Genomic DNA, 15169 nt, shown 5'->3' on the forward strand with positions numbered 1-15169 from the left:
AATGAGGGCTTCTTCACTGTAATAGTGCTTAAATGTGTGAAAGATGCCATCCTAGACAGTGATTGTTTGCATTCATTTAAACATTGCAAAATTTCAGTCATGCATTTTTTTCCCCAATTTTTAACAAAACACCGCTGAAATTCCCAATTCCATGGGTATGGGTCATGTTCCCAAAATCCTGGAAAAAATCCCTGAAGTAGATGTCAAAACAATACCAGATATTAACATGAAACTTGGACTTCTTGATAACCTTGACAAGGCACAGTTGTTAGACAATGTGCATTATTTTTAATTGAGAAATACTGTTTAATGGTTGTAAAATATCAAAATAACTAAATTTTGGTGAAATGGTCACTAACTTTTGAGATTCAGACCAAGAGGCCTGAATTGACCATGAAACATTCTTATAACAAGATTTGTTGATATTTGAGAGTTTGTTTGATAAATGTTGAAGGACGGACAATGAGTAATCACAAAAGCTCACCATCAATACTAAGTATGTGGTGCTCTGGTTATGTAATATCATGTTATTTCTTTTTACATCATTTTAAAAAGAAAACAAATTCATAATAAAGTAAAACTTTTTAGGTCACTTTTATTTGATCAAAATTTCTACCATGATCTTACAATATCTACAATCATCAAATTCAAGTAACAGATTAAAGTATCTTAAAAAGTGGTAAATCATCATAGCTTGTAAATAAGCATTTGCTACTTTAGCTTCATTTACAAACTTATGGATGAATCATTAACAAAAACACATAAAATTACAGTATTTCTGAACACACTTGACTTTGTGACTTTTCATCATACATGTAGATCCTTTACATTTAAGATTTAACTGTAAAACACTGATAGTGATATTAATTAATCTATGATTTATAATAACTTGTAGAAAGAAATTATTAACAAGTTTTTTGATTTACAACAACAATAGAAGACCATTAATCAACCACTTTGAAAATTGCTAACCACTTTGTAATGATGAATGTATTATGTTGCAATGAAAAAATTAATTATTTTGAAAGTTCACTCTTTTAAAAGTTTAAAGAGACTTAATGTAACTTTATGCCATACAAACATATATAAAAGTGTAATAGCTAAATTATTCACAATGACATTCAATAATAAAACATGGATACAAAATGGGAGATGAAAACATGGATACAGCGGTCTAAAACCTATAACAATTCTATGGAATCAATATCAACTGTCTTTAGTGATACACATCCTACATCAAACACCATTCAATTTCACATCATTTCACTGTTACATTGCAGAGAGCAATCACTTTCACACTCAATCACAGTTATACAAAATATAAAAACAATATCTACAGCAACAAAGCTGACAATACACACGTCAGCCTATCTCGACACAGACTGTATTTTAGTTCATCGATGAACATGTTAGATGCTGTCCTGGATATGAAATGATTTGTGATGTGATTATCTTCGATTAAACATTGGTCCACCACGCCCTCTTCCGCCGCCTCCTCCTCCACCACCTCGACCACGTCCTCTTGCAGCTGAAAGTACATAAAGGTAAAGATAACTCAATAATAATAGAAAAATTTTTATCATGAACAGAATAATATAACTTGATAACTTCTTACAATCAACAAGAATTTGACTTATTCAGTTTATAGATAAAAAAACATTCATACAATTTTGGAAATAGGTTAAGCTAAACTGTGCATATTTCTTTTACTTAAAATGGTTAACTGATCTCCATATCATTGCTAAAATAAATGTTATCCAAATAATACAATCTGAAAAATAACTCCTGTGGTTTCGGAACCTGACGCGGCACTTAGTGATGTTCCAGCTTGTGTCTGAAAATAGTGCACGAAGGGGCAAACAAGGTCTTCCTTCACCAGTTCAGCTGGAAAATCACTGCTTGGTTATAAAACAGTGTCACTTTAGCCTATAATTCTATGTATAACAAAAATGTTTGTATATCATATGAATAAATCCTAAAATGAAGTGGGGACAGACAAGAATATTTCAGAGGCTGAGCTAGATTGTAATCAATATTCTAAATATACCTTGTGCTCTAAGAATTGCAGATTTTCCTCGACCGGCAGATTGGCCTTTGCCTTGAACTTTCTTGAACATGGGAGCATTTTTCAACATATCAGGTAGAATCATGAATCTTATTTTGCTACCACGGATATAAACATTTTCTAATTGTGCTACTCTTCCATCTCTGTAAGTAACAGTAATGTTCGCCATTTGACAATTCATATTATCCTCGGCTTCTACCAATTTTCCTCTGTACACTTCGCCGGTAGTAGTTTCACAAGTAACAATATGGCCTTCAGCCTCATGCATCACCTTAATAGGCACGCCTATAGACATATCTGCCTTTTAATTATATCTTGTAAGAATTAAAGTCAAATTCATGCAACAGTTTTGCAGATTGAACTGGATTTACACTTTGTTTTTGTGTTTATCAAAACAATGGCGCCGAACGTTTAATTTACGTTTCCGGTTTGGGAAGCGGTGTGTAAATAAATTCTCTTCGTTAGAATCACTTTACCAAAACTTTTGCGGGAAAAATTGTTGAGAAACAATGTCGGAGGAGAAAATGGAAACCGGTGATGCTACTGATCAACAATTAAATAAACCAGAATCAAGTACAGGCTTCAATGAAGTTCCTTGGTAAATATGACATGCTTTAAGAAATATTTTTATCTACAAGCATAAATAGTTTACAGTCTTCCTAATGAAACAGGTCTGAAGCCACTATATTTTAATCATCAACTTTTGTCTAGTTTCATTAAATAGGTCTCTTGATAATGTAACTTTCTCATATAAATATGGCTTTAAACATTAAACCTCTGCGTAATGCTTTGAAAGTCAAAACAATCTCATTACTCTGTGAACATCTATCTTCACTTCAGTGTTGCATCTAGGCTGCGCGATTGTGTGATTTGCTTATATTTTTTTGCAGATTGCACATTTTAATGAAGTCAGTGTGTGCCAAGATCTTTTCAACTTTAGTCAGTTAATCTTCATTATATCTTGAACGCTTCTGCCATGTTTATTAGCGAGCTCGACGAGCTGGCCCGAAGGGCCTGCTCGCAAAGCGAGCTTTACGGTAACTCGAGTACCTGCTAAGTGATGGTTTTGAAAACTTTCGTCCAAAGTACCGAATTGGACACATCGCAACCTTTCGAATTTAAAGATAATGATAAAAACTGAGGAATTCTGACTGAAAACGGATGTGTAGACTTGTCACCCGCGCACGTCTATGGGAACCATAATTGGACAGGGAACCAGAATAACGGAAGCTGTGTATAAAACATGAAAATCGAAGGCGCCATTTTGTTTGAAATCTGATAAATAAAAACAATTTTTTGTCGAATTTTGTTGTGAAAACTATCTAGAATGAAAGAAAATGGTCGAACTAAGAAAATGAATCCGAACATCAATATCTTTTATTCAGTCGTTAACGCTGTACAGACGTTTAAAGTATTGTTTACGTGACGTCACAATGTAGCGCCAAACAGCACGTGCAAAACAAACAAATCAAGTACGCTACTTTAATGTCGCAAACGTTTTAAGTTTTACATTTATTTCACTTTAAATAATCTTTATTTCGCTTGAAAAATTATAGAGTGAAATAAAATAAAACAAAGTTTTATCAACGTTTTAAAAACTCGTTATTCATTTCACGACAGGGGCGGACCCATATTTAACACAGTACGTGTGACGTCACACGCACTCGTTACTGCATTTGAAATAAAAATGAGGGATTATTTCATACTATTTCACACAAAAATGACATCGAGCTCGCTTTGAGGCTTTGCCTTTTTCATATTATCACTTGCGGTAATGACTAAAATACATTAAATTGCAGCCGACCGGGTTATTTCGTGTGTGTATTGATGGTTTGATCTGTGCGCTTTACTAGTACTGGTCAATATTTATTTTTTCTATTTATCTATATTTTATATATTGTTGTGCGAACGATAGCTATCAAAAATGCCTAAACGTAAAAATACATGAATTCTTTTCGGTACATTCAAATTGTTAGGTAAATGCATGTCCCCTAAATTTTTTTCAAATCCCCCACATTTTTCTGTTGAGTGGGGGACACCATGATTTTGAAATTCTAGATGCAACACTGCTATAGAACTTCTTGAATCAACCCTTTTCAATTCACTGTCTAGTAATTCCTGTCATTATTTAAGCAGTCTGTTATCAGGTTGTTATTTCATGCAGAGATACATTACATCTAGGAGTCTAAGCTAAACTTCATCAAGCCAGTGTAAAAATCATGGATGTGAAATTTCAAAAAACGTTTAAGACTAACATGTGCAGGCATTTGATTCGGGTTTTTTTTTTAAAGCAGCACGCCTCCAGATTAATGTTAATTTTCATGAAAATTTTAGAAATGTATTTGAATGTAAAATATTGTGAGGTGAACAAAAATAGTAATTTACATTTGCAATCGGCACTTACAATCCAAGAAAATTACCAAAAAGTCGTCAACATATGCAAAAACAGCCCTTACTGCGTTAGGTTTGCAGTAGAAATCTGGTTACAAAATACTTCAAAATCAGTCTTAAACCACACATAACACATAAAATATAACTTGAATCTTGAATATTTACCTTACTTAATATTTTCGTAGATTTTTCTCAATATTGATTTTCTTGAAATATTTTGGCTCATCTGGAGGTGTGCAGCTTTAAAATGAATAGTCTCCTGTTGACCTTAAAGAAGAAAATTAAATTTAGCACCACAGGGTTTTTCTCTCTATACCAGGAGCTTGTTTATGGGGCCTTCCCATTGTTTTAAGGCCCCCCCCCCCCCCAAAAAAAAAAAAAAAAAAAAAAAATCTTTAAAATCATGCAGTTTACCCAAAATTGGATTTACATAAAGTTTTTGTTTCCTATTTTACAAATATACTGCATAATTTTCCCCAAAATTAAGGACAGGGGTGCTTCCCCAACTTGTAAAAAAAGGCAGTGCCAACCATTTATTAAATAAGATAAAAACAAGGTATATAATATTTAACCGTCTTGGTCAACATTGTGCTCAGAAATATCTTTTAAAGGAAGACATATTTTCATAGACATACATGTAGCATGATAGATATTCATTAGATCACTGTTGAAACTAGTCGGTGATCTACCATCAGAAAGTATCAAACCCAAAATAGCTTCATGAACAAGTTTTGTTTCATTAGAAGCAGCTGCAAATTCACCATCAGAAAAAATCCATTTTACAGCTTGCCATTCACAAAATATCAAAATATGATTGGCAAGCAGTTAAATGGATGTTAATATATTTTTATGCTACCTGAAAAATTTCGGGGGAGCATATAGTCAGCGCCTTGTCCGTCTGTCCGTCCTTCCGCACTCACAGGAGAGTAATTATGTGGCTAGAGGGACAATAGGTAACCGTTCTTTCTCTTTGATGTCATTCATTCCGTAATGCTTTTATGTGGCTATTTTCTTTTGGGTGGCTAAAAAGAACAATAGAGAGAACAATAGAGTAGCCACATAATTACTGTCCTGTGAGAACGTCCGTCTGTCCGTCCGTTGTCTTGTCCGGAGCATAACTTGAAAACCCTTGGAGATAATTTGTTGAAACTTCATACAGTGGTAGAGGGCATTGAGGGGGAGTGCAGTGTCAAAGAACCATTACTCTATGCCCGGTTTTTTAATCATCTCGCCTTATAGAAAAATCTTGTCCGGGGCATAACTCTAAAACTATAAGAGATATCAACATGAAACTTTGTAGGTGAATATATCTCAATGGGTAGATGTGCAGTGCATAAGAACAATAACTCTTTTTGTCCTAATTTTGGAGTTATTGCCCTTTGTTTATTTTAACACTTTGAACTTTGTCCGGAATATAACTCTAAAACTATAAGAGATATCAAGATGAAACATTGTAGGTAGATAGATCACATTGATTAGAAGTGCAGTGCAAAAGAACCATAACTCTGTTAAGCCTCATTTTTGAATTATCTCCCCTTTTAGAAAAATCTTTTCCAGGACATAGCTATAAAACTATAAGAGATATCAACATGAAACTTTGTAGGTAGATATATCTCAATGGGTAGATGTGCAGTGCACAAGAATCATAACTCTGCCTTGCCTAATTCTGGAGTTATTGCCCTTTCTTTATTTTTACTTTTTAAAATTGTCCGGGACATAACTCGGAAATCATAAGAGATATCATCAAGAAACTTTGTAGGTTGATAGATCACATTGATTAGAAGTGCAGTGCAAAGAACAATAACTCTGCCTTGCCTAATTTTGGTATTATTGCACTTTGAACTTTTTCCAGGGACATAACTCTGAAACTACAAGAGGTGTACTTTTTGTGTCCAAAACCTATTCGGGGAGCATCACCCGGCTCAAACCGGGCTCTTGTTATTATTTAGTATTTACCATTATTGACAAGACAAATGAAAAGTATAATAATTGTGTGAAAAGTCCTATCTTAGAATTTTATATGTCAACGTTTTAAAAGATACACACAAATATATATATATGAAATGTATCACTTGCTGAAATTTTTTGTTAATTTTGAATGCAACTTCATTTTTGACATGTTGAAATGTGGCTGACTCCTACAGACTGCTGTCTAAGGTACCGATTTTTAAAAACTTTCGCTATTATTTTTGTTATTTTTGAAAAAAAAAATGTGTTTTAAGATCACTTGAACTAGTAGACCAATGAAAAAAAGTAATTTCAGCACTGGTTGTAACTTGTATGATGCTTTGTCTTTCTTCATTTTCAGGGTAGAAAAGTTTCGACCAGTAAAGCTGTCTGATATAGTTGGAAATGAGCAAACAATTACTAGACTAGAAGTGTTTGCTAAAGAAGGCAATGTTCCAAATGTTATTATTGCAGTAAGTCTTTTTTGCCTGAAATCATTTATTTCCATGGGATTGTTTAAGATTATAAAGCTATATTTGAACTGTCAGTCATAATCTGTAGAATGTTTGGTTGGTATCTTGATTAAAACATTAGTTACTAATGTACAGGAATTGAGAAACTGATGTTTCAGGCTTTTTTTGCCCATTTTGATGCCCAATATTGGGCTATATTCCAAATGCCAAACTTGTTTCCTTCAATTTCAAGGAGAACATTCCCATTTTTGTATTCCACTTTTGAAATTGTGCCTGTATGTCACAGGGTGAGAAAAATGTGCAGCCTGACCGGGACTCGAACCCGGGACCTTCGGAATACCGTACCGCGGCTCTACCGACTGAGCTATCCGGCCGCTTACACATCTTCTCCCCTATATAGTGAACAGTTCTGAACCGTGACATACTCCCCTGCTATTTTGAAATTCGTCCTCGAATTTCACAGAGTTACAGAGCAATGTAAATTAAACTCTGAGCTATATCAGTCACGGTCCCCCGTTGGGTGCCAAATGTCACATGGTCCTTTTCAAATGTAAGAATGGTCTGTTTATGCCTGTAAGGACATAAACATACGCCTTGATAAATAAATAAATAAACAAGACAAACAATTTCTGGCGCAAACCAATAGAAATATTTATACCAAAGTGCATAAATACAGATCCGAAATACATAAACGATCAATGGAAATATGCATGATAATGAAACATAATGAATAACAACAATTACCTGTAAGGACATAAACATACGCCTTGATAAATAAATAAATAAACAAGACAAACAATTTCTGGCGCAAACCAATAGAAATATTTATACCAAAGTGCGCATGCGTGAGGTGGATTTTCCGGGAAGTTCGTAAAAACTGAGGCCCGGCATGCAAATTATGTCAGAAGGAAATATGAGAAATTAGTTGTTATAATGAGATGATGAAATGGAATGATATAGGAATGATATGGGATAATGGATTGTATATCGGACTGTAAAGAAACATACAAATACAAGAGATATATATACAAATGCAAGGACAAAATGATACATAAAAACGATATTCAAAAACACGAATATCGACCACACGACATGTACATGAAATATAAAATTAGTGGAATAAGCCAAATGTTTGATTTCTTTGATTAATTTGATAAAATAATAAAGTGCTAGTTTTCCCATTTTCGTCAAAAATTTCCAAATCTGGCACTCTGGTTATATAATCTTATTCACATATTTAATGCTAAATGGTTGGTTGGTTGGTGTTCATAGTTTACCCTCACGGAGCACAGTTCAACCACTCTCAAGCAGTTGACTAGTACTAGTTGTCATCACTTTCGCAAGGAACTGATAACTGCTGTACATGCAGGAGCAGAGGTACAATTAGAAAAGGTTTCATGATCAATTGCATTGAAAGTGACTTGCGCTGTACAGGAAACAAACCTGGATTGCTCTATTCACTCTCCATAACTCTACCTATTGAGCTTACCTGGATAGCTCTGTTAATTGCCTAACGTGAAAGGCAACATATACAGTACAGCCTCGGCGGAGTGACCCTCCAAAGAACAACCACCTTACAACTATATTATTTTTTGACAATGTAAAGATTTCCACAGTATTTTACCTCTGTTAAGCAACTACCTTTAAGCAACAACCAAAATATTTGTCTCCCAAAAAGGTGTTACTCTGCAGATGTTATACTGTAAATCAAGATTTCTCAGTATGTCATTCACAGGCATTGAAAAATATTTTCAGAGTCCCTCCTCCAGCAGGATGAGTAGCTTCAAAATCCAATGTGCAGGCAACATTTTTTCTACTTTTTCTGCACCAAGTTCTCTTAATAATTCTACTTGTAATTACAAGCAGCAACTGGAATTTTTGATCTCTGATTCAGATATTCATTGGCAGATGATTATACTTGTCAGATTGTGTTAATTACCACACAATCGGATGAGTTTATTAAATTTAGATAGCGTCATTATCACTTTCTAAATCGTTATTGGAGTTTTAACTTTTGAGCAACCCTTTGTGTCGTTTTGACATAAAAATCTGAGTGACAAAAATATTGTCTACACCTGGCATAAATTAAATAACAAGATTGCCATTATGAAGTTCAAAGCTTCGGATGCAACTCTGTCCTGTATCGGGATTAATCTGAAAATAAAATTTAAAATTAAGTCATTTAAATCTGTTAAGTACAAAATTATTTATCATTCAGCCTTGTGATGTTGTGTTGATGAGAATTAATTTATATTTGCTTATTACAGGGCCCCCCAGGTACAGGAAAAACAACCAGTATATTGTGTTTGGCACGTGCAATGCTCGGTCAGTCGTACAAGGAAGCTGTCCTAGAACTTAATGCATCGAATGACAGGTAACATTCATTGTGATTGTTGTATTGTGATCATCAGTCTATCAGTTCATCCACACTTTAATTATGTCTCGATCACTTTTGTCTGTAAGTAAATGCGGTTGTGTCATGTGTATAGGGAAAATCATGCTCAAGAAATCGTAAGTTTGACTTGTTATGAAAGATATAAATAATGGCATATAACTAAATAAAGTTATACTCAATAAAGATAGAACACATGTCCCTTTTGCTACAGCTTTACCGGTTATGAGATCTTTTCCCTGGAACTAGAATTACTTTAATGCAAGCACCTGAGGTCTTCCTTCACCCGTAAAGCTGGAAAGTCGGCATATATGTAGCGTCAAACTAGAGATTTGTTTTAAAAAATGAACAAAACTTTAATCTAATTTTCAATACATTTACTATCAGATATTCTATTTTATTTCAGAGGTATAGATGTAGTTCGGAACAAGATAAAGATGTTCGCACAACAAAAAGTTACGTTACCTGCAGGGAGACATAAAATAATTATACTAGATGAAGCTGACAGGTTAGCATATATTCAAGATTAAAAATGCAAATGATTGGTTAGGTTAAATAAGACAAAGGTCACATAAATCCAACATTGATCTTGCTGTTTTTCCACTGTTTTCAGTATAGTTTTTGTACGTTTTTGTCATGTGTTGTCTACAGAGATGTCATTATGCCAAAATGGATCACTTTCTTCAATAGATTTCTCCTTGTCTGTTTTTAACTCATGGACATGGAGTTTATAAATAGATTTCAAGTGTCTCATTTTGCTGTGAAATATATTCTTCTAAGATTCATTCTTCCATTCAGTATTTAAATCACTTGCTAATATTTTACTTATTTGGCAAAAAAAATTGCTACAGAAATGATTATTTTACTACAGGATTTCTTGTCCATGTTATGCTATTTTGATCAAATTTCACATGAAATTAAACAATCACAGAAACTTGATAAAGGATAAATTTTCAATCAGGGTAAACTCTTTTATCACTGCTGGAAAGTACATTGTACTTTGTTCTCCTATAAATATTTCAATGGTAGTAGTGCTAAGGGATAAACAATCTTTGATGTATTTTATTTGCTTGGTCTATCTACTAAGCCTGCAAAATGTTATTGGAAACAAGGGCCAATCAGTAGAGTAGATGGATAAAGTTACTGTTATGTAATTACAAATATATAGCTTTTGCATTTGTTGAACTTTTTTTCAGAAATTAGTGTGTTACTTTCTCTGATATAAAGAGTTTAAAAAAACTGAATTATATTCTGATCTAGTATGACAGATGGAGCTCAGCAAGCTTTAAGAAGAACAATGGAGATTTATTCTAAAACAACAAGGTTTGCCCTGGCTTGTAATGCATCCGATAAAATCATTGGTAAGTACTTCCGCGGAGCATTTTCTGTTCTACTATATCTGCATGTTTATGTAAGGCAGAACAGTCGAAAGAAAATTTTCTTTGAAAAAAAAGTTCTTTAAGAAAATGATAAACTAGTGTTTGATAAAGTTATGAATATTATCAAATTTAAATAATTTTCAGAGTGAATACAAGAAATAGAGTACATGTACTTTAAAAAGGGATGCGTAAAGAGTCTAACCAAATATAATGATAATTCTAAATCAGTAGTTCTCATTCAATCTGTATTGAATGAGACTTTCCATCATTACCATGATAGCTGTATAGCTTTTTCATTTAATGAAATATTTGTTCTCTTTCTGATTCATACTTACGAAGGAAAGGGATGAATTGTCCCAACCATGACTATTTTGGCATGGAACTTTTGCATATATAAAAAAGCTTTAACTGATAGTTGTTAATTTTTGAACTTTTACCAAGCTAAATTTGCTAAAAATTCTCTTTTCGTCTTGACAAAACCTTTAAATCATTGTTAAGCCTTTTAATCATTGTTTAGGCGATATTATAAATAAGTTATGACTCAATGGTGAACTGTGCAGACCATGATCGGATGGCAAGGATGTGTTGGCTAATTTTTGTCTGCACTGGTTGTATGAGTAGATTAAGTTGCTGTTGGTTAATAATGGATGCAGACATCTCAGACTGCATGTATTGCCTGTTTGCAATGACAGTCAGTTTTTTGTTTTTGTTTTTTTTTTAAAGATTTCCATTTTAAAAAATTAATAATTCTTAATATTGTAGAGCCAATCCAGTCACGTTGTGCTGTGTTACGATATACAAAGTTATCCGATGCCCAGGTGTTGAAACGTTTACTGGAGGTATGTGAGGCAGAGAATGTTAGTTATACGGATGACGGGTTAGAGGCGATCGTGTTTACTGCACAAGGTGATATGAGACAGGTAACTTCATTTACAAACTGTTTAAAGGAACTCCACTGAGGTCCAAAAGTCTAAAAACATTAAATTTGAATTTTCACTAGGAGGTTCAAAACCCTAAAATTAAAAACATGATATTTGATCTTTTCAATAAGAACAGCTTTGGCTGAAACAGAAAGATAATTAAGAAATAGTATTAAAAGTAAATTAAAAATCTATTTTTTGTGTGATTAGAGTGATAAGCATTGCAATGCTTTTGAAATTTGGGTCATTTTTCAAAATAAGAAAAGTTCAAGTAAAACAGAGTGAGAAAATGATTTAAAATTTTGCACACAAGTTATTGATATAGACCTACATGGAATGGAACATTTATTTTAAAAAATTTATTTCAAGTCAAGTCATGTTAAAAACCTCGGGAGGCCCCTTTTAAAACATTTTTTAAATGCTTGCCACCTTTAAGATTTGGGGAAATTTTTTAAAATTTTATTTTATGGGGTTTTTTTTATTAAAAAAAGGGGAAAATTAAGGGGAAACCAAAAAGTTTTGACTCTTCAATAGCATAGATGTGCTGGCTGGTTTGATTCTATACTGATGATTGGGGCTCTTATAGTTTTGGGGCCAGGCTGTCAGGAAGGGAAATGAAAATTGTGAAATAAGTGGCCTGGTGACATAGGCTGGTTGTTATCACATCTATTGTTACATGTATGTGTTAAAATTTTCCTATTTTAATCATCTAGGAAATCTTTAGAATGTTAATTCATAAATTTTTGTTTTTGTTTTTAAAGTACTATACATCAGTTACTTCCCTTCTGTTTAACAATTTTTGATTTGGACAACAAGGATATTAGGTTCTGTTTTTTAAAAACTTCAAAACAGCTACTATATCATTATATTATTGTACTTTTTTACTTCTAGGCATTAAACAATCTACAGTCAACATATCAGGGATTTGAGCATGTGAGCAGTGAAAATGTTTTCAAGGTAAGAAGTTAATTTTGATGATAAAGGTTGTAAGAATTTTCCAGGACATTAATACCCTTACTTCACCAATTATCTCATCCCAATATAGGGGCGTCCGTGGCCGAGTGGTTAAGGTCGTTGACTTCAAACCACTTGCCCCTCACTGCCGTGGGTTCGAATCCCGACAGGGACTTTGGATTCTTTCATGTGAGGAAGCTATCCAGCTAGCTTACGGAACGTCAGTGGTTCTACTCAGGTGCCCCAGTTTGTGCTTGAAATAATGCACGGAAGGGCACCTGAGGTCTACCTCCGCCAGTAAAGCTGGCACATTGCGATGTGACCTATACTGTGTTGATGTGACGTAAAACCCAAATTAAAAAACAAAACAAAAAATCATCCCAATATATGGTATTTTTCTATGGTTTACATTTGAAGCTGTCACTCCGGGGGTTTGCTGGTTCCATCCGCTGGTGAGGTGAAATTTCCCCATGACATTTGATCTGGGACTAAATCTAATGGTTATTTGTCTTTTGCGACTGATTCAGAAATCGTGTAGGCTTTGTAGTTGGTCACTTGTGGAGACATTGGTAATTGCTGTTTTGGTATCCAGAAAAAGTAATACATTTGAGGTATGACCAAAAAATGTGCTGAAATCAGCAGTAAAAAAAACACATAAGAAACAGTGCATAGATTGCCAATATTTTATGTTGGATCAAGGCAACAACTCTGGCTCGGTTTTAATCGGAGAAGGGCAGCAACTCTAAAAATGAAATAATTTACAAAAACATATTTAGATGATTCTGCAAGATAAAGAGTTATAATTTAGTTTTTTTAGATAAATTTTTTTTTTTTTTCTGTTTTTAGGGAGTGATGAACCACACCACCCTTTAAAAAAAGGAAAAGTTTAAAACATTGGTGTTATAGTAAAATAGATAACTACAAATAGGCTTATCTCTGGAGGCTGGTTACTTCCCGAAAAACATCATTGGATTGTGTTCCGGGGTTTTTAAAAAGATGAAATGCCCCAAAAACCTTAAATTTGGTTTATAAAGGGAATGAATATTAAAGTGTTGTTTGAATTTTTTTATTTGAATAACAATTTTTAAAATTTTACCATACTCGTTGTCCTTGGGTGGTAAAAATTGGTTGAAAAAATTTTTTCTTTCTTTTTTGGGGGGTGACAGGCTATGACTTTGTTATTAATGAATGATTGATTGACTTCATATTTAGACACAACATTCTTTAGGATAAGATCTTCATGTCTATTAAACTCAAATTGACCTTTGCTCATTTATGACCTTGACCTTGAAGGTTAAATTATTGAATTTTCACTGATTTTTGCTATTATTGTAACTTGTGCAACAACAAAACATATTTTATTTTCAACATTTATATACACATTTCGCTAAATCAATAATATTTTGCTTTATTTATGTTACAAATGAAAGTGTTTTATATTTTGTTGATTTTAGGAGATTGGTTATACACACATGAGAATAGCTGAGGGTGTCCATTCATTGCTCCAGATGTCAGGAATGTTAGCTAGATTGTGTAAAAAATCAGCAGAACCAAATGTATTGGCATCATGATACTGTGATTAGAGCTTATGTCAGATTTTAATATAGGAAATGGACCTGTATAATTGTTTACTTAGTGCATGAAACCAGAGTATTTAACCATACACTGTTACACAGGAAAACTTGGAGAAAATGGAATATTAGATGTGCACACGTACAAACTAGATTTCTAGTTTATAGAGAATTTTACTATTAATGGAACCTCAACACAAAGAAAAAGCCTGTTTGAAGGCTTTAATTTATAAAGCAATTTGACTCTGGAGGACACTTCCTTCCCACATACTTTTATCGCTACTCAAAGCACCTTTATTTATTGACCAATGACAGATAGTTGTTATGTATAAGTATCGTTCATGGGTTTCTAGCTTTAGATTGGGTTTAAGATCATTTGCATTAAGGTCAAGCTAAAAATGGATTTTATCTTAATATTTTTACTCATAAAAGGGGCCTTTAGTTTTAAATGATGATCGTCCCATAAATTTGACATGTGCTAACCTTGCACTGACCACTGCATTGGTTAGGAGTGAAGGTTGAGTAAGGCTCATGGTCCTGAATGTAGAATATACGTTTTTACTTTCTTATAAGTTTTAACAATTTTTTGCACCAGGGAACATGGTATACCAGTGTCATCAATATCCTTGTTTTACCTTGAAGAAAGAATTGTATTTAAATTTTTTAATAAGATTACATTAATTGCACACACAGTTATTTTCACAGTTAAATGTTTAATCTAAAATTATATAATCATAATGACAAGAAAAATATAGAAAGTAACTGGTGTTTTGTTATTAAATATGGAACTAAATAAAGTTGTGCAATATAGAGCAGTGTTGTAGTTGTTTGTACATGTATGAACCTGGGTAACCCTTTTGTGATGCTAATTCCCGTACAATACTTTTGGTTGGTAGTGTGGCAAGTATTTTACACTTTTTACCTTGACTATAGGAAGAAAAGTGGGCATACTTCAGCATTACCATTATTATTTATTGTTTGAAATTTCATGTTCTTCAGCCATAAAAGGTATAGACTTTTTAAGTTGCCTTAGGAGCATAATTTAAGGTCACTACCCTTAATTATAGAAGATTATAA

At 33.4% G+C, this 15169-nt stretch overlaps 2 protein-coding genes across 2 annotated transcripts; one reads left to right on the forward strand and one right to left on the reverse strand.

The window, feature by feature from the left end:
* Positions 1-836: 836 nt before the first annotated feature.
* LOC132723953 (small nuclear ribonucleoprotein Sm D3-like) lies at positions 837-2501 on the reverse strand. The gene is made up of 2 exons (XM_060708757.1): positions 2048-2501; positions 837-1528 (listed from the first exon to the last, which is right to left on the reverse strand). The coding sequence occupies exons 1-2, from the start codon at positions 2358-2360 to the stop codon at positions 1449-1451; spliced, it is 393 nt and encodes a 130-aa protein (XP_060564740.1). The 5' UTR covers positions 2361-2501; the 3' UTR covers positions 837-1448.
* Positions 2502-2505: 4 nt separating this feature from the next.
* Positions 2506-14464, forward strand: LOC132723960 (replication factor C subunit 2-like). Its single transcript, XM_060708765.1, has 8 exons — positions 2506-2663; positions 6765-6876; positions 9144-9250; positions 9675-9776; positions 10529-10629; positions 11410-11567; positions 12459-12524; positions 13976-14464. The coding sequence occupies exons 1-8, from the start codon at positions 2575-2577 to the stop codon at positions 14090-14092; spliced, it is 852 nt and encodes a 283-aa protein (XP_060564748.1). The 5' UTR covers positions 2506-2574; the 3' UTR covers positions 14093-14464.
* The last annotated feature ends 705 nt before the right edge of the window (positions 14465-15169 follow it).

Source organism: Ruditapes philippinarum, unplaced genomic scaffold (assembly GCF_026571515.1).
Source record: "Ruditapes philippinarum isolate M1 unplaced genomic scaffold, ASM2657151v2 ctg2071_1_1_1_1, whole genome shotgun sequence".
NCBI lineage: Eukaryota > Metazoa > Mollusca > Bivalvia > Venerida > Veneridae > Ruditapes > Ruditapes philippinarum.

What these genes read in the sequence shown, in the direction of transcription:
- LOC132723960 (XM_060708765.1), top strand. Translation starts at nt 2,575, where the DNA reads ATGTCGGAGGAGAAAATGGAAACCGGTGATGCTACTGATCAACAATTA. An exon ending in TGCATCCGATAAAATCATTG is followed by an intron (nt 10,630 to 11,409) that starts GTAAGTACTTCC and finishes TTAATATTGTAG; the next exon opens with AGCCAATCCAGTCACGTTGT. An exon ending in GCAGTGAAAATGTTTTCAAG is followed by an intron (nt 12,525 to 13,975) that starts GTAAGAAGTTAA and finishes TGTTGATTTTAG; the next exon opens with GAGATTGGTTATACACACAT.
- LOC132723953 (XM_060708757.1), bottom strand. Translation starts at nt 2,360, where the DNA reads ATGTCTATAGGCGTGCCTATTAAGGTGATGCATGAGGCTGAAGGCCAT. An exon ending in TGCAATTCTTAGAGCACAAG is followed by an intron (nt 1,529 to 2,047) that starts GTATATTTAGAA and finishes ATGTACTTTCAG; the next exon opens with CTGCAAGAGGACGTGGTCGA.